The 22367-nt window shown below is 49.6% G+C and overlaps 1 protein-coding gene across 3 annotated transcripts in view; it reads left to right on the forward strand.

Moving 5' to 3' along the window:
- CRISPLD2 (cysteine rich secretory protein LCCL domain containing 2) overlaps nucleotides 1-22367 on the forward strand; it is a 156407-nt gene that overhangs the window by 50688 nt on the left and 83352 nt on the right. For all 3 annotated transcript variants that reach the window (XM_064383365.1, XM_064383364.1, XM_064383366.1), the window contains exons 11-14: nucleotides 228-271; nucleotides 3992-4064; nucleotides 7270-7345; nucleotides 15215-15348. In XM_064383365.1, coding sequence (XP_064239435.1) covers nucleotides 228-271; nucleotides 3992-4064; nucleotides 7270-7345; nucleotides 15215-15348 — 327 coding nt within the window. The remainder of the gene's footprint in view (nucleotides 1-227; nucleotides 272-3991; nucleotides 4065-7269; nucleotides 7346-15214; nucleotides 15349-22367) is intronic.

Raw genomic sequence — 22367 nt, forward strand, 5'->3', positions numbered from 1 at the left:
TTCTTCTCAGAAGGGTCTATAGGCCTCACCAGGCTACCAGAAGCATCCTTGGTGAAGAAGAAGTTAAGATGTCCTGCTCTAGAACATTTAACAGCCCTCAGGCTGATAGGAAACAAGTGGAAAAGTGTCCAGTCGAGACTGCAAATAAGATGGGTGCAGGAGCAAGTGTTCACTTTCAGAAGCAATTCTGTTTGCATTTACCTAAATGGCTTTTTTTTTTTAAACAGCAAATATAAATCTTCTGGCTCATTCATGGTGTCAAAAGTTAAAGGTAAGCTGCTGGCCAGTCTCTTTTGTGACCATAATACCTGGGTTATCTCAGATTTTCCTGGAAATTTCACTTCCTTTAGTCACTGATGTAGTGTTTGTCAAGCCTGTGAACACTGTGGTTCTCATCATTGTCAAGGCTTTTTCAAGAGGTCATTTCTTGGACCAGCTTCTAAGAATATCTGGACTGGAAATTGGCCCAAGATCACTGAGCCAGAAACACAGGGCTGAGGCTGCCAGCCGAATGCCACAGATGAACTGACAGCTGGGGCTGGAGTGTCTGAGAGGTTTCACTGGGAGTGCCACTTTCTGTCAATTGGTAATGGCTACCCGGGGTGTTGTGTTAAGGATTCTGAGGCCTCCATCTGGGCTCAGCAGAAAACAGAGCTTGATAGATTAGTAATGTCTGCCATGGGCAAGAGAGGGAGGTGTAGGGAAGTGCGTGGTACTTTCTTGCCATTCTGGCCCAGCTTTTTACATTGCTCAGTGTGTGTTCATTTGGAAGGTGGGATGCACAATGGGGGAACCCACTCCAGCCAGAAGTGGGGGATGGATTATAGCTGCCCACACTGTACCTTTGACTGGAATGATCTCGGGCAAGCAGGGATTCAGGAGCCACTCCGGCTTCCTCCCCAGAGCTCTACCTGCAAACCATGCCTTTCCTCGGGGAAAGCAACTCTTACCATTTGCCCTCGATGCAAAAGTTCTAGCTAGATATCTTTATTAAAACAGCTTTTCTTCTTACTGCAAAAAGAATGCCTAATTTGTTCCAGATAATTTAAACATGGAGTGGAACATTTGTTTGTAATGATAACCTGAATGATAACCAGCAGTCAGAGATAACCATCGTCAACACTTTGGCGAATATTTCACTTTGTTTTCTCTATGAATTAAAAGTATGTACATTGGTAATATATATATTGGTGACTTTTAAAACTTGAAATGGAAATACATACAATTTGGTAACCTGATTTTTTTCTTAAATAATTACCTGTCTGACTGATGCAGTAGCTCACACCTGTAATCTCAGCACTGTGGGAGGCTGAGGTGGGAGGATGGCTTGAGCCCAGGAGTTTGAGACCAGCCCTGGCAACGCAGCAAGACCCTGTCTCTACAAAAAAATACACAGAATTAGCTGGGCGGGATGGCAGAGACCTGTATCTCAGCTAGTGCGGAGTCTGAGATGGGAGGGTTGCTTGAGCTTGGGAAGTCAAAGCTGCAGTGAGTCACGATCGTGCCACTACACTCCAGCCTGGGCGACACAGCCAGACCCTGTTTCAAAACATGTATGTATGTGTCAGAAATATATTTTCATGCCTTTAAATCAAGCTTCTCCAACCCACGGTTTATGGGCTGCATGTGGCCCAGGACAGCGTTGAATGCGACCCAACACAAATTTGTAAACATGAGATTTATACATGGACCTTTTTTTTTTTTTTGTAGCTTATAGTTCTCTTTAGTGTTAGTGTATTTTATGTGTGGTGGCCCAAGACAATTCTTTTTCCAGAGTGGCCCAGGGAAGCCAAAAGATTGGACACCCTTTCATTTTTTTTTTTTTTTTTTCCAGAGTTTTGCTCTGTAGCCCAGGCTGGAGTGCATGGCGCGATCTGGGCTCACTGCAACCTCTACCTCCCGGGTCCCAGTTCAAGCGATTCTCTGCCTCAGACTCCCCAGTAGCTGGAATTACAGGAACATGCCACCATGTCCAGCTAGTTTTTGTATTTTTAGTAGAGATGAGGTTTCTCCATGTTGGCCAGGCTGGTCTTGAACTTCTGACCTCGTGATCTGCCCACCTTGGCCTCCCAAAGTGCTGGGATTACAGGTATGAGCCACCATGCCCGGCCTATTTTTTTTTTTTTTTTTTTTTTTTAATACAGCATCTCGCTCTGTCACCCAGGCTAGAGTGCAGTGGTTCATGCAATGATCTTGGCTCATTGAAACCTCCTCCTTGTGGGTTCAAACAATTCTCCTGCCTCAGCCTCCTGAGTAGCTAATTTTTGTACCTTTTTTTTTTAGTAGAGATGGGGTTTTGCCACGTTGGCCAGGCTGGTCTTGAATTCCTGACCTCAGGTGATCTGCCTGCCTCAGCCTCCCAAAGTGCTGGGATTACAGGCGTGAGTCACTGCACCTGGCCTGGACAGCTTTGCTTTAAATGTTCTTCCAAACTTAATCTGAATGATCTCCATGTTGAATAGAAGTTCCCTGTTGTACTAAACTAATGCCCTTTGTTAGACAGCTGTATAGAACCATGGCCTGTTCAAGTGATAGACTGGACCAGCAGGGTATAGCAGAGGATGACTCAAGTTAAATCCTGCCTACTGCCTGGTTTTGTAAATAAAGTTTTATTGGAACACAGCTACACCCACTCATTTACACATCATCTACAGCTCCTCTCTCTTACAACCCCAGGGTTGATTAATCTTGACATTCACCATAGGAGCACAAAACCAAATATTTTTACTCTCTAGTCCTTTAAGAAAAAATTTACCTGGCCATGCATGGTGGCTCACGCCTATAATCCCAGCACTTTGAGAGGAGTTTGGATCACCTGAGGTCAAGAGTTCCAGACCAGCCTGGCCAACATGATGAAACCCCACCTCTACTAAAAATACAAAAATTAGCCAGCTGTGGTAATGGACGCCTGTAGTCCCAGCTACTCAGGAGGCTGAGGCAGGAGAATTGCTTGAACCTGTGAGGTGGAGGTTGCAGTGAGCCGAGATCGTGCCATTGCACTCCAGCCTGGGCCGCATAGTGAGACTCCTACTCAAAAAAAAAGAGACCAGCTTCGGTGGCTCCCACCTGTAATCCTAGCACTTTGGGAGGCTGAGGTGGGTGCATCACCTGAGGTCTAGAGTTTAAGACCAGCCTGGCCAACATGGTGAAACCTTGTCTCTACTGAAAATACAAAAATTAGCTGGGCATGGTGGCAGGCACCTGTAATCCCAGCTACTCAGGAGGCTGAGGCAGGAGAATCACTTGAACCCAGGGGGCAGAGGTTGTAGTGAGCTGAGATCATGCCATTGCACTCCAGCCTGTGCAAAAAGAGCAAAACTCTATCTCAGGGAGGGGGAAAAAAAAAACCAGAAAGAAAAAGGAAAAGGTTACCTTGCCCTGGACTAAATAAAGACAGGCTGTCAGAGATCACAGGTGGCCAGTATTAGAGCTGTTTCCTTACCTCTGTTGTTTAAACACAACTAATGACCTTGAAGAAAAAAGCTCCTCGCCCCTTGGGGATGGATGTGCCATGGTTAGCAGCAGCAGGCAGGTAGCAGGTCAGAAAGAGCTCTAGAGTGGGCACGGGAAACCTGGGCTCCCACTTCAGTCCTGGGAGCCTCGGGAGGCCATTCCGAGCTCTCTGAGCTTCATTTTCCTCATCTACGTACTCAGAATAATACCTGCTGTGGGGAGCAAAGATAAACAAGTCAAAAAAAGCTTCCAAATAAGACAGTCACCGTTCAGATGAAAAGCACCATCAGCCCCACAGAGAAACGACTGGGGGTGACAATGCCTTCAACCCACAGACACATGCAGGCTGTGGGTTTTGTTTCATCTCTCGAGCACCCTACGTGGGGTACAAGGAGCCCGCTGGGAACTAGTCCCAGCTCTGTTCAAGGTCTCAGGGAACCCACAGGCCCTGGTAGTGTAGTAGCCCATTTCACAGCCCGGTAGCCTGAGGCCCAGGCATGCCGGGCTCTGACCCTTTCTCCCTTGCTCCTGTTCACAGTGCAGGATTTGGATTGCTACACCACTGTCGCTCAGCTGTGCCCGTTTGAAAAGCCAGCGACCCACTGCCCAAGGTAAGGCGGGCCTGATCTGTCATCTTTTCTATGGAGGTGTTAGAAGTAGCTTTTTAGGTGGGGTGATGTGGCTCACATCTATAATCCCAGCACTTTGGGAGGCCAGGGCGGGTGGATGACCTGGGGCCAGGAGTTCATCACCGGCCTGGCCAACATGGTGAAACCCCGTCCCTACTAAAAATACAAAAGATTAGCCAGGTGTGGTGGTGCGCACCTGTAGTCCCAGCTACTCAGGAGGCTGAGATACCAGAATGGCTTGAACCTGGGAGGCACCGTTACACTGAGTGGAGAACATAGCATTGCACTCCAGTTTGGGTGACAGAGCAAGGCCCTGTCTCAGAAAAAAAAAAAAAAAAAAACCCAGTAGCTTTAAAAAAAATCAGGTTTGGCCATAGGGGTGGCGGGGTCGCTCTCGCCTGCCTGTAATCCCAGCACTTTGGGAGGCCAAGGCCGTGGATCACCTGAGGTCAGGAGTTTAAGATCAGCCTGGCCAACATGTTGAAACCCCATTTCTACCAAAAATATAAAAACTAGCCAGGCGTGGTGGCAGGTGCCTATAATCTCAGTTACTCGAGAGGCTGAGGCAGAATCACTTGAACCCGGGAGGCAGAGGTTGCAGAGAGATGATATCGTGCCACTGTACTCCAGCCTGGGTGACAAGAGTGAAACTCCATCTCAACGTAAATAAATAAATAAAATAAAAAGTTGGTTTTATTGAGGTACACGATAAGATCTACCCGTTAGAAGTACATGATGTGTTTTGGTGAAGGTATACATTTGCTCAGCCGCCACCCATCCGAACGTAGGACATTGTCACCACCCCATGTCATCACCATCCTGGTGGTCAGTCCCTCTCCCTCCACCTCCCAGCCACACCCCTGCCACCAGGGCGCTTCTTTCTGTTGCTCTGATTTTGTTTTTTTCTGCAAAATATGGCGCCGTGGCAGGGTGTGGCCTTGGGGGTCTGGCTTCTCTCACTCTGCGTTATATGTTCGAGACTCGGCCTGCTGGGGAGCGTGTCAGTAGTTTTTTCTTTCATATCGTCATGCAGCATTCCATTCTGTGGACACATGACAATGGGTTTGTCCCAGGAGTAGGTTCTACAGGCAGCTGACCCCAAATGACTGATCCTTGCGGGGCAGGGCCTCCCAGCATAAAATAAAGGGTGTCCTGGCAACACGTGTCGCTAAAGTTCCTGGTAGATCCTCTTGGAAAGAGAACACAGGAAACTCCTCGGATGGAAAATGCCGCAGGTCTTGGGGGCGTACCCACTTTATAGATGTTCCCCAGGGTTCAGATTCTGTGATACATCTGTGATCCTGAGCTGCACTTCAGACAGAGTGCGCTTTCTGACTTAGCTCCATTGCAGAATGAGAAATATAGTGACGTCCCAGGACCCTGGGTGGAAATGCCGTGGGGATGAAGACGGCTGCCCTGGAGGCGGGGTGGCGAGGCCTCGTGAGACCTTGTCCTGGGCTGGAGGCCTGTGAATTCCGTAAGGAACAATACGTGGTGACAGCAAGGTCCGAGCAGGGAAAGGCCCCGGGAGGGTGACCAGTTGGGGAGGGGTCCAGACTCCTTTCCCTTGGCCACCACCCCACTTAGGCTTAATAGATTTCCCCTAAATATTAGAAGCAGACGGAAAGAATTTCAGAAAATACAAACCGAAAAACGTGACAGAGTACAGTATCTAAAAAGTTCATTTCTGACCTGCGTTCAGCATTCCAAAAGAAGTAGGAGAGACTGTTCTTAGACTCTCCACAGTTCTTTTTTTTTTTTTTTGAGACGGAGTTTCGCTCTTGTTGTCCAGGCTGGAGTGCAATGGCGCAATCGGCTCACAGCAACCTCTGCCTCCCAGGTTCAAGTTAATCTCCTGCTTCAGCCTCCAGAGTAGCTGGGACTACAGGCACGCGCCACCATGCCCAGCTAATTTTGCATTTTTGTAGAGACAGGATTTCTCCATGTTGGTCAGGCCAGTCTCAAACTGACCTCAGGTGATCCGCCAGCCTCAGCATCCCAAAGTGCTGGGATTACAGGCGTGAGCCACCGTGCCCAGCCTTTTTTTTTTTTTCTATCCACACACTCACCCTTTCTTTCTACCTACTCATCTCCCTGCCTCCCCGCCCCTAAGAACTGTTTGAACTTCTCAGTCCCTTTACCTGGCTTCCTTCCCTCCCCGCATCCTGCCCGTCTAGGGCCACATGGCTTTCGGCTGCCATTTTGGTTTCTTGGTCCGTGGGCTCCAGCCCACGTGGACTGTTCCTGATAAACACAGAAGACCTTTTCTTGCATAAAGCCCCGGTCTTTCCTGGTTTGAGTTCGTCATACCACCCAGGGGTCACCCATTTCCAGTTAGAGGCACTTTCCTTATTCCCTGGGGCATCTGTAGGGCTGTGGTGACTGACACAGCATGATCTAACCCCTTCCGCCCCAGGTTATCAGTGTCCCTTCTTTGGAATATTCTGTGACTCAGTGAGGTGAGGGCCCTCCACCCTTTCCTCCTCCACACAGGGGAGTGGCCTTAGAAAAAGCCTCCCGATACTAATCTCCACAGTGTACCCACAGCATGAATTGGCCAACACCCAAGCATGGGAGGGGCGGCCTCACAGTTCACACTCTTCTCTCTGAGATTTTATTCCCTTTACCGTTTTGTTTGTGCATGTCTTTTGTGTATGTGTGTTTATTTTTATTTTGATTTTTTGAGACACAGTCTTGCTCTGTTGCCAGGCTGGAGTGTACCCGGCTCACTGACACCTCCACCTCCCAGGTTCAAGTGATTCTCCTGCCTCAGCCTCCCAAGTAGCTGGGATTACAGGCTCCCGCCACCGTGCCCAGCTAATTTTTTTGTATTTTTAGTAGAGATGGGGTTTCACTGTGTTGGCCAGGCTGGTCTCAAACTCCTGACCTGGTGATCCACCCACCTCAGCCTCTCAAAGTGCTGGGAATTACAGGTGTCAGCCACCGCACCCGGCACATGTATGCGTGTTTTTAAAAGTGCTATCTGTACTGTTTAACAGAAGCAAAAGTGTTAATATCTTTACCTCTGCTGAAAAGTGATGTTTTTTTTTTTCTCAAAGAGGAAAACTGTATAGCACTTCCCTGTCATCCACGTGCTTAAATCTTGGAATTCAAATGGAGAGAGCCAGCTTAAGAAGTTTGGTTTTCTGTGCTCAGACCCATCACATAAATGCTTCCTGTTTTCCAGAGTCCATTGTCCGGCGCACTGCAGAGACCAGCCGTCCCACTGGGCTCCGGTGTTTGGAACCAACATCTATGCAGATGTGAGTAGGATGCATTTTCCACAACTGCCTCTCAAAGCCTGTTAAGACCTCAGCAGACAAGCTGCAAGGGCTGCATACTTGAGACTTTATTCCAGTGCCTCATAGCTAAATTTATTTATTTAAGTATTTTGAGATGGCGTTTCACTCAGTTGTCCAGGCTGGAGTGCAGTGGACTGATCTTGGCTCACTGTAACCTCCACCTCCTGAGTTCAAACGATTCTCATACCTCACCCTCCTGAGTAGCTGGGATTACAGAGCTCACCACCGCACCTGGCTAATTTTTGTATTTTTAGAAGAGACAGGGTTTCACCACATTGGCCAGGCTGGTCTCAAACTCCTAGCCTCAGATGATCTGTCCACCTCTGCCTCCCAAAGAGCTGGGATTCCAGGTGTGAGTCACCGCACCCCGCCAACACCTTATCTAAGTTTAGACCACTCGTTTCTGCAAACATTGCCCCCATTTCCCCGTTTCTAGAGATAGTAGCACTTCACCTAATTCAGGTGTGCCTGGCCTTACTCAAATGTTTCCATAGTTTGAAGATTCCCATGCTTCAGATACTTCATTTTTTCAATGATTTAGACATCTTCCCAGCTCTGCTGATGCACTTGAAGAAATGCCCGCTCACAGTATTTCTTCTCAGTTACGCACACACTTAGCTAAAGCACAAAGAAGATAATACAGACTACCCCAATTTACTACTAGTTAATAACCACTCTTGTTATCCGAAGCTCTTCCTCCATTTTTTCCCTCCAAATTTTAACCAGGGAGCGTTAGCCTGGTTTTGCATAGGTGAATCCTGCAGAACATAGTCTGTTCCTTCTGGTTGTCCGGGCTTTGGGGACACGGTGACCCAGATGATGTGATTGTGGTCCCAGTTCTGCTGCCAGCAGGCTGTGTGATCTTGCCAAGCTGTTTCCTTGTGGTGGAATGACCCAGAACTGGGATTATCACATCCAGGGAATCTTCTAGATTTAAAATTTCATGATTAGGGCAGCATTATTCATCTCTAGCTAATGTTTTTTTATTTTTTAATTTTCTGAACAGAGACAGGATCTTACTATGTTGGCCAGGCTGATTTTGAACTCCTGGGCTGGAGTGAGTCTCTTGCCTTGGGCTCCCAAAGTGCTGGGATTGTAGGTAGGAGTGAGCCAGCGCACCCGGCCTCCAGCTAGGGCTGTCCTCAGCCTCTTGTCATTATCCCCTCCTTTACAGCTGTCCCCAACCCTCCACCCCACCACCATCTTTGCCTCTGTCTGCCTTCATTTGTTCCAGATTCCTGTAAATATGAGGTCACTGGGCTCTGTAAGGTCAGAGCAGGCTTCATGACTAAGCTCTTCCCCCTCATCCTTTTTCTTTCCTCTTTAAATGGGTCTCTTTTTCTTCCTGAAAGCGATTCAGCTAAAATTAAGTTCTAAGAGTTAAAAATTTTATGAAGGAGTAAAATAATATATGTCGATTATTACACCAAATGTTTGAACCAAATTCTACCATTAAGAGACAGAGGGTGAGGTTTTCAAATGATTTAAAAATAAAGAGCTGGGCAAAGCTATCCCAGCCAAATACAAACACACACATGAAAAGCAAGAGTGGAAATATCACTCTCTGAAAAAGTGGAATTTAAAGTTAAGTGCACTGAATGAGACGAAGTAATGTTACACAAGGACACAAAAGATACCGTTTAAGGGCCAGGCGCGTGGCTCACGCCTGTGATCCCAGCACTTTGGGAGGCCGAGGTGGGCGGATCGCGAGACCGACATGGTGAAACCCTGTCTCTACTAGAAAAACAAAAAAATGCATTCATATTGCACTGATAGGAACAGGCGCGCAGGTAAAATGCTACCTGCAGTCTTCATTAACAAGTTTCACTAGGATTTTGAGCTTTTGAGACCCCAGTGCTCGTGACAGGGCTTGACACATAATCACTGTTTGTTGGAGGAATAAATGAATGAAGATACTGCAGTAGTCAGGACTTAAACAGCTCTTCCAAAAAAAAAAAAAAGAAAAAGAAAAGGAAGAAAGAATGAAGGAGGGAAGAGGGAAGGAGAAAAGGAGGGAAGAAAGCCACCTCCGTATGAGAGGTTCTTTTCTGGCCCTGGTTTCTAGGTCACTCTGTATTCTGGGAAATGATGATGGCTTTTGGAAAATGTCTGTTTAGTTAAGAGACTGAATTTGGGGGCGTTGTCTTCAGACCTTCTAATGGCCTGTTCATGCCTGCGGCTCCCGCCTGCTCACCGGGAGTGCATTTCCTGGCAGACCCCTCGCCGTGTGGCGAGCTGCAGACAGCATTGAGGTGTGGCTGGGAGAGCCAAGCCCCGGCGATGCCATTTGCCCATTGTGGGAAGCTGGGGAGCCTTTTCCCTCCTGTGAACCTGAGTCTTGTGTCCTCCCCGCCCTGCTCGGTGCTTGGGTACTTCTCACAGTAGTACATGTATCAGAATCCACCTCCAAGCCTGCTTGAGACCTGGAGCAGATTTCCAGGCCTCACCCTCAGCCTTCAGGATCACGGGCTGGGTGGAGCCAGAGAATCTGCATTTCCCACAAGTTCCCAGGTGCTGCTGGTCTGGGACTGCCTGTTGAGGACCGCTGGGCTAGTGATGACAATCCCTTGGGAATTTTCTATCGTGACAGTCATGGCAGTGGCATTTGTCTTGGCTGACATCTACTGAGCTTGTGCTGTGTGCCATCCTGCATTAAGCCTGGGGTCTTATTTAATCTTTTTTTTTTTTTGAGACAGAGTCTCGCTCTATCACCCAGGCTGGAGTACAGTGGCACGATCTTTGCTCACTGCAACCTCTACCTCCCGGCGTCAAGCGATTCTCCTGCCTCAGCCTCCTGAGTAGCTAGTATTACAGGTGCCTGCCTCCACACCTGGCTAATCTTTGTGTTTTTAGTAGAGATGAGGTTTCTCCATGTTGGCTTCGTTGCTCTCGAACTCCTGACCTCAAGTGATGTGCCTGCCTCAGCCTCCCAAAGTGCTGGGATTACAGGCGTGAACCACCGAACCCAGCCCTTATTTAATCTTCACAGTAGCCCTCTTCTTCCTCACTGTCATCACCCCAGATAGGACAGTGGACAGATTGCTGGCTCCACATGGCAGTCCCGCCTCTGATCTTTATCAGCTGATGATTTGGGGCAAGGCATGAGCCCCCTCCCCCTCAGTGTGCCTGTCTGTTGAAAGGGATTAATCATGATAATACCTACCTGGTAGAGTTATTGGGATTACTGTGTCAGTGCATGTGAAATGCTTAGAACAGAGATGTGTACAGAAGTGACCTGTGACGATCCCTGGTTTATACAGAGAAAGGCAGGGCTCTGGGGTTCACATAGGTCATCCCAGGTCACACAGCCAGCAGGTGTCGGATGCAGGATTGGTTACCAGCCTCACAGATAGCAATTGTTAATAAATACTCGGATATTCCTGTTGCAACAGGCCCTCAGAAAAGAAAGTGGATGCCTCGTCCCTTTACAGAAGCCTGGTGAGAGGAAAGGTGTGGGAGGAAGGAAGGAGACAGGAGGGAAGGTGTTTGCATGGGGGATGTGTATTGATAACGGGGTGGTACCGGCCGGTGGCGTGAGAAGGATCCCGCCGTGGGTGTGAGCTTTCCATACTCACGGCCTGCAGCTTGATGTTGTCACAGCAAACTTTGTGTCACCGGTGTCCAGAAATCCTCCAGGGACTGAGGCAAAGCACCGCCTCTGGGGCTGCCCACCAGAGCCTCTTGGCCGCTCTCAGCCAGGAGGGTGTCCCTCCCCGGCCAGGGATTTTAGAGATTGAGTTTGCGACACGGAGGGATGGGTCCCTCCTGGCGCTCGGTTGGGAAACAGCCAGGGAGACAGAAAGCCTGGAGGTCTTATTTAATCTTTTTGTTGTTGTTGGAAATGCAGCTCCTCTGGCTCCACCCAACCCCACTGATCCTGAACGATGAGGCCAGGGCCTAGAAATCTGCTCCAGCCCTCGGGTGGAGGCAGGGGTAGGTTCTGATACATGCCCACGTGTGAGAACTTACCAAGCACGGAGGCTTCGCCTGCCAGGAAGAGCAGTGAGCGCCACGGTGTTCACTTAGGAAACTCGACCTGGGCGCGGCGATTTTAGAGGATTTCTAAAATGGTCACCTCATTTCAGAATCTCCTCACTTTTCTTTGAGATGGATGCAGAGTGACTGCTCCTTAGTATTTAGGGGGGCACGAAGCCCTTGAGAATTGGGAAGCTGTGGATCTTTCCTTCAAAGGGGGAACACGCATCCTTGTTCACACAGGGAGGCTGGCCACCCCGGTTTGTCGGGGACTGAGGCGTGTCCCGGGCCCTGTGCTGACACCAGCCCTGCAGGTTCATGGCCTTCTGCCTGCATCTCCATGGCCTCTCAGATCCCCAAAACCTCGTGTTGGGTTCAGGAACCCCGCCTTCATCCGTTTAGTTTATTCATTGAAGATGAAGACATGTTAGTTGAGGGTTTTTAAAAAGTGGCCGTCAGCTACTCGGTAAACTGATCCTGGAAAGCAGGAAATCCACTTTTCAGGCCTTTGATATGAATGCGTGTGTTGGCTCCACTTTTTTCTTTTGTTTTTTATTTTTCCGAATAGGCCTGTGACTGTTAATGTTGGAATGTTGGCTCCGCTCTTTTTTTTTTTTTTTTTTTGGAGGAAGTCTCACACTCTGTCGCCCAGGCTGGAGTGCAGTGGGTGATCACAGCCCGCTGCAGCCTCAACCTCCTGGGCTCAAGCGATCCTCCCACCTCAGCCTCCTGAGTAGCTGGAACCACAGGCACGTGCCACTACGTTTGACTACTTTTTAAATTTTATTTTATTTTATTTTTTTGTGACACTCGGGCTGTGTCGCCCAGGCTTGAGGGCAGTGGTGCAATCTTGGCTCACTGTAACCTCCACCTCCCAAGTTCAAGCGATTCTCCTGCCTCAGCCTCCCCAGTAGCGGGGAATACGGGCATCTACCACCATACCCTGCTAAGTTTTGTATTTTCAGTAGAGATGGGGTTTCACCATGTTGGCCAGGCTGGTCTCGAACTCCTGACCTTGTGATCCACCCGTTTTTATCTTTACAGTTCTGGAGGTCAGAAGTCCAATGTAGGCGTCACCAAGCTAAAACCAAGGTGGCAGCAGGGCTGGTTCCTTCTAGAGGCTTCAGAGGAGAATGTGTTTTCTTGCCTTTTCCCGCTTTGAGAGGCCACCTGCATTCCTTGGCTCATGGCCTCTCCTTTCATCTTCAAAATAGCAGTGGGGCTGGGTGCAGTGGCTTATGCTTTGAGAGGCCAAGGCGAGAGGATTGCTTGAGCCCAGGAGTTCAGGACCAGCATGGGCAGCACAGCGAGATCTTGAAATAATTTGTGTTTATTTGTTTATTTTTGAGACGGTGTCTCACTCTGTCACCCAGGCAGGAGTGCAGTGGGTGCAACCTCGGCTTGCTGCAACCTCCGCCTCCCAGGTTCAAGCGATTCTCCTGCCTCAGCTTCCCATGTGGCTGGGACTACAGGCGTGTGCCACCACGCCCAGCTAATTTTTGTATTTCGTAGAGATGGGGTTTCACCATGTTAGCCAGGATGGTCTTGATCTCCTGACCCTGTGAACTGCCTGCCTCAGCCTCCCAAAGTGCTGGGATTACAGGCATGAGCCACCGCACCTGGCTACACATAATTTTTAAAAGTTAGCAAGGTATTGTGGTACACAACTGTGGTCCCAGCTACTTGAGAGACTGAGGTGGGAGGATCACTTGAGCCTGGATGGTAGAGGCTGCAGTCAGCCATGATGGCACCACTGTCCTCCAGCCTGGGCGGCAGAGCGAGACCCCCCTCAAAAAACAAAAAACCCAGCAGTGGCTGGTAGAGTCTTTCTCATGCTTCTGTCTCTGACCATCCCAGCTCTCTCTTCTAAGGACGCCCCTCAGATGACATGAGGCCCACAGGATAATCCAAGCTATTCTCCCCACCTCAAGGTCCTTAACTTAGCTGTGTCTCCAAAACCTTTTTTGCTATATAAGGTCCCATAGTCACCAGTCAGGGGATTAGGCTGTGGACATCTTTGGGTACCTCTGTTCTCCTGACCGCAGAAGCAAGGACTTCACCCTTAGCCAGACCGCAGCTGGAGTCTCACAATCCCTTCACTGCCTGTGTGGCCTTGGGAAAGTCACTGAACCTCACTGAGGCTGTGTAATGTGGGAATGGGGTAGCTGGTCACCTCGCTTCAGGATTAAGTGAGATAATAAGCAAAAGGTAGATGGCACAGGGCCTGGTATTCTATACACTCAGAATCCATGCCAGCCCTGCTCACTGTGAAGGAGGCCGTTCATGCCAAGGGAATTCATTCAGCCCACCACCTGCCACCCTGGCTGCATGGGAGAACCGGCTGGGGAGGGTTTTAAGATGCTGCCTCTCAGGCTGCACCCCAGAGCAGCTGGGTGCAGTGAGCATGGGAGGGGGTTGGGGACTGGGCGTGGTCATCGTGGAAAGATCACGCAGGTGGTTGTGGGGTGCAGCAGAGGTGGAGACTGCCACCAAAGCCAGCGTCGGATTTCAGCGCAGGCCAGAGGGACAGATTGTAGCCCAGGTCAGGGAGGCACCTCTGCGCTTCTCAACCTTGAGTGTGCATCTGACTCTGTGGCCCTCAGCCGGGAGGCTGTGAATCAGTAGGCCAGGGCAAGGCCCGGGAATCTGCATCTTTAGCATGCCCTAGCTGCCACCCACCCCTGAATGAATTCCCTCAACTTTGAGAAATGTGAATTGGTTCCTCTCTGACAACCCATCCTGAGGACCATTTTTCTATTGGAGAGGTTAAGATGCTAATGAAAGTTTAGGCCAGGTGCAGTGTCTCACGCCTCTAATCCCAGCACTTTGGGAAGCCAAGGCAGGCAGATCATGAGGTCAAGAGATCGAGACCAACCTGACCAACATGGTGAAATCCCATCTCTACTTAAAATACAAAAATTAGCTGGGCATGGTGGCGCGTGCTTGTAGTCCCAGCTACTCAGGAGGCTGAGGCAAGAGAATTGCTTGAACTCAGGAGGCAGAGGTTGCAGTGATCTGCGATCGTGCCATTGCACTCCAGCGTGGGTGACAGGGTGAGGAGACTCTGTCTCAAAAAGAAAATAAGAAAGTAAGTTTAACTTGAAGGTTTTATCACCCAGGAACTGAACTCCTTGATGATGTCAGAAAGCTGCACCTCCTGCCTCTGGGTGGTACCCAGCTGCTCCCTGGGTACCTAGAACAGTCCAGACCCCACCCTGTGTCCAGTGTACATGGCATGAAAGGCCTCTGCCCACCCCTCCCACCACACTCTGCCTGACTCACTATATTCCAGCCACCCTGGCTGTCTGTCTCTCTCGGACATAATGAGTGCACACCTACCCCAGGGCCTTTGCACAAGCCCTTCCCTCTCCCTGGGATGCTCTGTGCAGAGACATTCCCACAGCTGTGACTATTTCCTTTCTGTCATTCAGTCTTCCCTGAGCAGTTCTGAACTCTGAAGCAGCCCCCTCCTCCCAGGCATTTAGCCTTGCGAGTGGGTTTTGTTTTCTTCACAGCCGACGCTACCTCATTTGTGTATTTATTTATTTGCTCAGTCAGCTCCATGAAGCCAAGGTCTTTATCTTGTTCCCTGCCGAATTTCCCTAATTCCTAATCTAGTGCCTGGCATATAATAGGTGCTTAAAGAATACTTGTTCAACAAATGAATGAATGCATGATGTCGAGTCTCTCTGGAGAGACCACCGAGGAATCTAGGTAGTGATGATTATTTCCTAGGGGTTAATGGGGTTGACACCCCACCAGCCACGTCGCCAGGCACTGCATGGCTGAGCCCCAGGCGGCTTGACCCATGAACTGGAATCGCCGTCACTAACGAGAGCCCTTCTGTGCCTCCAGACTTCCAGCATCTGTAAGACGGCCGTGCACGCAGGAGTCATCAGTAACGAGAGTGGGGGCTACGTGGACGTGATGCCCGTGGATAAAAAGAAGACCTACGTGGGCTCGCTCAGGAACGGAGTTCAGTCTGACAGGTAGGACAGTGTTCTCCAACCCTTGACACCCAAGCCCGGCTGCAAGTGTTCCCTCGGGGGGCCTGGGAAGAGGCCCAAAGTCGTTATCCTTTAGAATAAAACTTGGGTAGACTTGCATGAATTCTTACCAGGACACCCAGGTAAGAGCCTTCTTTTCTCGTTCTTGTTTTTCAAAATAAGAATGTTTTTCCCTACTATCACATTTGGGATTAAGAAAAACAAAACAAACAAAAAAAAAACAACTTTTTTCCCTGTTACCAATGAACAGTTTTGTAGAAAATTTGGAATCTATAGGAACATCAGATGAGCCTGAAGATAAACAATCACTCGTAACCCATCAGCTGGGAGAATTACTGTTAGACTTCTTGGTGCACGTCCTTCCAGTTGTTTTTCTTTGTGTGTGTGTGTGTGTGTGTGTGTGTGTGCGCGCGTGCGCACACGCGCGCATTTTTTTCCCTACAAAAAAATGAGATGAAATGATAGTTACATACCAGTCATATAAAGCTACGTCATAATATATAAGATCAGGGAGGCCGGACTCAATGGGTCATGCCTGTAATCCCAGCACTTTGGGAGGCCAAGGCGGGTGGATCACCCGAGGTTGGCAGTTCGAGACCAGCCTGACCAACATAGTGAAACCTTGACTCTACTAAAAATAGAAAGATTAGGTGGGTGTGGTGGCACATGCCTGTAATCCCAGTTACTCGGGGGGCTGAGGAACGAGAATTGCTTGAACCCGGGAGGCGGAGGTTGCAGTAAGATGAGACTGCGCCATTGTACTCCAGCTGGTGACAAGAAGAAAACGCCATCTCAAAAAAGAAAAAAAAAGTCCCTAGAAGTGAAATTTCTGGGTGGGGCCTTTCCAGAGTGTCCTTCAAAAAGGGCCCCACCCTCGTTGGGGCTGCCAGTCCATGCCTTGTCTCACGCCACTCACTCTTATAGACCAGCTCATGGCCTGGGAGTCCGAGACCCACACCCAGTTCTGGGGTTCTCTAGAGCTTTATAGCTGCTAAGAAGGCACTGGCCCTCAGCCTCTGTTCACTGATCTGTAAAGTGGGGATGGTTGTCACATCCACCCGGTGGCAGATCCTGCTTGGGGGAGTGATGGGCAGCTCAGGCTGCCATGATAGAGGACCACAGACCAGGCAGGAGGCTTCGACAACAGGAATCCGGCTTCTCATAGCCTTGGAGACTGGAAGTCTGAGGTCAAGGTGCCAGCAGGGTTGGTGTCTCCGGAGGCCTCTCTCCTTGGCTTGCAGGCGGCTGTCTTCTTCCCTGCGTCTTTAGGTGGTCTTCCCTGTGTGTGCTGGGCCCTAATCTCCCCTTCTAAGAACCCCAAATGTCTTGGATTACGGCCTACCCTCAAGGCCTCATTTTACCTTGATTATCTCTGATTTTGTTTTGTTTTGTTTGAGACAGAGTTTTGCTCTTGTTGCCCAGGCTGGAGTGCAACGGTGTAATCTCTGCTCACTGCAGCCTCCGCCTCCTGGGTTCAAGCGATTCTCCTGGCTTAATCTCCCAAGTAGCTGGGACTACTGGCGTGTGCCACCATGCTTGGATAATTTTTGTTTTTTTAGTAGAAATGGGGTTTTGCTGTGTTGGCCAGGCTGGTCTTGAACTCCTGACCTCAGGTGATCCGCCTGCCTTGGCCTCCCAAAGAGTTGGGATTACAGGTGTGAGCCACCATGCCTGGCCACTTTGAAGATCTCCAAATACATTCTGAGGTGCACTTGAGAGTTAGGACTGTAACATACGGATTTTGAGAGCCCACAGTTGAGCTCATAACAGGGCAATGTTGAAGATTTCATATTTGAGGGACCCTCTTTAAAGAATAAATGAAATCAAGGCTGTAACGAGCCCTGGGCCCCTAGACGGCCAAACCTTCCTGCCTCCTGGGACACAGCCCATGCTCCCACCGCCGGCCTCCTGGGCTTGCCCTGTCTCTGAAGATGCCACAGCGTCAGCTGTACCCAGATGGTACCCATTCTTCCTGGGATCCCTGCCCGGTGACTCTGCCATCGGCAGCCCTGAAGAGCCCAAGTAGACAGCGTCCATGTCTTCTCCTTTAGCACATGCAGCCTTTGTTTGGGAAAAGCTTAATGAAGGGAAATTCCACTGATTTAATGGGAGGGAAATGAAGCAGCTGATTAGGAGGAATTTCCTGGCCGGGCTGGAAAGAAGTCCCGGGGCATCAATTTATTGAGCTCTTTGTGCCCTCTTTAAGAGAAAACGGTCTTCCTGAGCAGCGCAGCCAGCTGGGTTTTGTTCCCTGTTGGGCTGATTCATGAGAACATCACGGCAGGGCCCTGTGGGCTGGGGACAGGGGCCTGACTGTGGGGCCCCATTCGTGGGTGCGTGGGGAGGGCAGGGATGGAGAGAAGGCCCCCAAAGCGGCTCCTCTCCCACTATCACCCAGGGTGTGGGGGGCTGTCGGTCTTTCTTCCTGTGACACCCACCCAAATCGCCACTGTCACTGTCTTTGTAGATCATCCCTCCCAGGCACACACGTCACTGGTCTCTTCTGCACTCTAGAAAGGTTTTACTGATTTTCTGCAGCATTTCCAGAGTAAGGACTTGGCTTCTCTTCCTTCGTGGACTGTGTGCCCCTTCGTCCTGTGGACTGATGTCTGTGATAATGCTTAGATTCAGCTTTTCTGTGCCTCAGTTTCCTCACCTGTAAAGGGGGAAACATATTACCTGCCCCTGGGGTGGTGGGCAGGGCAGGAGGTCTCCAGGTGGGGTCCCCAGGCCAGCAACATCCAAATCAACCCAGAGCTTGTTGGAGAAGCACATCCTCTGGCCCCATCCAGCCCCGCTGAATCGGACTCTCTACGAGGGTCCCAGCAGCCTGCGTGTGAGCAGGTCAGCTGTTCGAAGAGTGACACAGACCTGGCAAACCTGACATTCACGTCCCAGTCTTGGTCCAGCCTGGCATACAGGGAGAGTGCAGAGCCTGTTAGATCTGGAAATAGCAGCTCTGTAGTTTCTGTTCCTCAGGATTTCTGGACACATAAAGGGATTTTCAGTCACCTGACCCGTGAGATTCTCAGCACTGAGTTGCCCAGTACGGTAGCCACCAGCCAGGGGTGCTCACTGAGGCCTAAAACAGGCTTATCCTTTTTTTTGTTTTTTATTTTTATTTTTCAGGAGGTAGGGAGGGGGTGCTGTGGGAGAGGCACTGGGACAAAACGGGCTTATCCTGAGCCCATGAGGAGATGTGCATAAGTGTGAAATATACACCGCATCTCCAAGATTTTGTACCCATGATTCTCATATTATTTTGCTATTAAGAGTCATTCAGCTGGGCGCAGTGGCTCACACCTGTAAACCCAGCACTTTGGGAGGCTAAGATGAGTGGATCACCTGAGGTCAGGAGTTCGAGACCAGCTTGACCAACATGGTGAAACCCCATCTCTACTAAAAATACAAAAATTAGCCGAGCATGGTGGTACATGTCTGTAATCCCAGCTACTTGGGAAGCTGAGGCAGGAAAATCGCTAGAACCCAGGAGGTGGAGGTTGCAGTGAGCCAAGATTGTGCCACTGCACCCCAGCCTGGGTGACAGAGCGAGACTCCATCTCAAAACAAACAAACAAAAAGAGTCATTCGTTTACTGAATACTCACCGTGCGCCTGTGCTGGGATCCAGGGACACAGATGATGGAGTCCACAGAACTCGTAGCTCGGAAGGGGAGTGAGCACTGGAGCCCCCCACAGACTGCTAGCTGGGAGAGTTACCCCAATATTCTTGGGGACGCTGCTCTACCACTCCCCTGCGGGGTCACCTCGGTCAGGCAGTTTCCCCAAGCCTTGGCAGCTCCTCTGTCTGTTGAGTCGCCGTGAGAATTACGTGAGAGTGTGTGTCAAGCCCTTGGCTAGTGGCTCACAGTAAGCATGATAGAAAACCCGGTGGCACCTGTGGTCACAAGCTCAAGATGCCGTGGTTCCTTTCTCATCGGGTCAGATGGCTCTGTCCTAGGAAATGGCCTACATGAGTGAGCGACCAGGGTAAGGGGTCAGGGATCTCAAAGAAATTCGTTCTTTCATCTTTGCCTCTATCCTTCCGATGCTCAGTCCACGTAGGTGTCACGCACTTAGGGAGCACTGACGATGTCCCAGGCACCCAGGATCCCACGGGGAGCACAACAGTGGATCTCTCCCCTCGTGGGATTTGCCACCTATTGTGAGGACACAGTACAGAAACGATGCCAGTGGCAGGGCCCAGGGTCACTGTTGTGGAGGGACGGTTCAGGGAAGCATCGAGAGGGCCACTCTTACCCCAGAGGGGACTCCTTGGTGACATGGCTCCCAAGAGAACCCTGTAGAGACAGCTGGGTGTGGCCCTGCCCTGTCCTTTCCTTATTTCGCTGGGACCTCAGCCTTTGTCTCTACACAAAGCTCAGGGCTGGGAAGTTTCCCAGGAGCTTGTTCCCAATAGGGTCTGTGGAAACCCAGCCTGGAGCCAGAGGCTGGCTCTGTCCCTGATGACTGCTGGGCCCTAGAGGGGTCACAGGCAGTCCCAAGGGAGACATAGATGTTGTGTATACTGTGGCCAGTTCACAGCAAACTGTATTTTACTTGTAGGGAGTCCTTCAATTACACAACCAACCAAACCCTCCAAACAGAATTCTCCACACACAGGGCCAGAAATCTGTTCTGCTTCACGGTGGTTTTGATTCAGCAATGGTCCTCTTCTAGAGGGGACTTCCTGGAAATTTTGAAAGGCAGTCGTGCAGAATTGAGACAACGTAAGAGACTGGCACCTGTTTTCTCACCCCCGCCTGCCAGGGTAGCGAAGGAAAGAAATTACATCAGGAAGAGCATTTCCCCAAGAATATTCAGACATCTTCGTCAGTATTAGGACGAAGGTGTCTGAATATTCTAGGGGAAATGCTGGACATCTGGGTGAGTGTTAGTTCATAATTTTTTCTTAGACCAGAAACATTTTTTAACACAGATTTTGCAAGAGATTGGGAAATATATCAACCATGACAGTGAGCATTCTTCGTTGCTTGTGTTTTTAAAATGTCACCTTCATCCAAAGGTACATGTGGGTGGACCTCCTCTGAATCACAAATTCATTCACCTAACACTCAGGGCAGCCCGTGTGGTAGGAACTGGGGTCACAGCAAGGAAAAGAAGAGAGAAAAATCTCTGTCCTCAGAGGGGTGTAGTCTGCTGTGGCAAGTGCAGCGGAGATGTGACGCGAGCACATATGAGATTCTTAAGTTTCTAGAAGCCAAAGGAAGAAGTGACAGAAGGGAAATCTTAGGACACATTTTACTTATCCCACTGTATCCATAGTATTTCAATATGTAATCAGTAGAAAATTGTTAGTAGTAATAAGAAATGTACATTGTTTTTGGGTATAAAGCCTTGGAGGTCTGGTGTGTGTTTCACACTACGCACATCTCCATTTGGATGAGCCCGTTTTGGGTCTCAGTGAGCTCCCACAGCTGGTGGCTACGGTGTTAGACAACTCAGCGCCGAGTCTCCAGGGTCAGGTGACTGAAGATCTCGCTATGTGTCCAGAAATCCTAAGAAACAGAAACTATTGAGCTGTTATTTCCAGATCTGATGAGCTCTGCACTGTCCCCCAAGCCAGGCTGGACCAAGGCCGGGACGTGAGGTTCTCTGTGCTGTGCAGAGGAGCTGCTGATAGCAGACGGGCAGGTTCCCTTCCTCTACCCATATCCCAAACTTCTGCCAGCTCTGCGCACATTCGCACATCTAATTCCCCAGCAGCCCTGCAAGGCAACACCTGTCGTTACCCCTGTTGCTTCCTTTGAGATGGAGTCTTGCTCTGTCACCCAAGCTGGAGTGCAATGGCACAGTCTCGGCTCACTGCAAACTCCGACTCCTGGGTTCAAGTGATTTTCCTGCCTCAGCCTCCCGAGTGGCTGGGATTACAGGTGCCCACCACCATACCTGTCTAACTTTTTTTTTCTTTTTTTTTTTTTGAGACGGAGTCTTGCTCTGTCACCCAGGCTGGAGTGCAGTGGTGCAATCTCGGCTCACTGCAACCTCCGCCTCCTGGGTTCAGGTGATTCTCCTGCCTCAGCCTCCTGAGTAGCTGGGATTACAGGCACGCACCACCACACCTGGCTAATTTTTGTATTTTTAGTAGAGATGGGGTTTCACCATGTTAGTCAGGCTGGTCTTGAACTCCTGACTTTGCGATCCACCCACCTTGGCCTCCCAAAGTGCTGGGATTGCAGGTGTGGCCCCTAAGGACGCCTGGCCCCCTTTTTTTTTTTTTTTTTTTTTGGTATGTTTAGTAGAGATGGAGTTTTACCATGTTGGCCAGGCTGGTCTCGAATTCCTGACCTCAAGTGATTTGCCCACCTCAGCCTCCTAAAATGCTGGGATTACAGGTGTAAGCCACTGTGCCGGGCCAGGATTGGAATCCTTTAAAAAAAACATAGGTAGGTAGGTAGATACACACACACACACACACACACACACACACACACACACAGATAACATGCTCGCGCACACACACACACACACAGATAACATGCCCGCGCACGCACGCACACACACACACACACACACAGACAGTCCTAGACACTTAGGATCATTCAACTTACGACTTTTCCACTTTATAATGGTGTGAGAGTCATATGTATTCAGCAAAAACCGTACTTCGAATTTTGCATTTTGATTGAAAATTCTTTATACTAAGTTCTTTGTAAAATAGGCCGGTGTTCGGTGATTTTGCCTAACCGTGGGTAAGGTCAGTGTCCTGAGCACACGGAAGACAGGCGAGGCCGAGCTGTGGCGTAGGTGAGGTGTATTCAGTGCATTTCTAGTGTGTATTTCTGACTTCCGATGGGTTTATCAGGGCGCAACACACTGCAAATTGGGGAGCATCTGTGTCCACAGTCATGTGGGTATACTCATCCATATAGAGACAGTTATGTGCGTATAAGTAATATTTCTTAATAAAAAGAAATTACACCTTTTTTTTTTTTTTTTTTAGAGAGAGAGATGGAGTCTCTTTCTGTCACCCAGGCTGGA

Source organism: Aotus nancymaae, unplaced genomic scaffold (assembly GCF_030222135.1).
Source record: "Aotus nancymaae isolate 86718 unplaced genomic scaffold, 86718_ANA_hifiasm-v0.15.2.pri h1tg000030l, whole genome shotgun sequence".
NCBI classification, from domain to species: Eukaryota; Metazoa; Chordata; class Mammalia; order Primates; family Aotidae; genus Aotus; species Aotus nancymaae.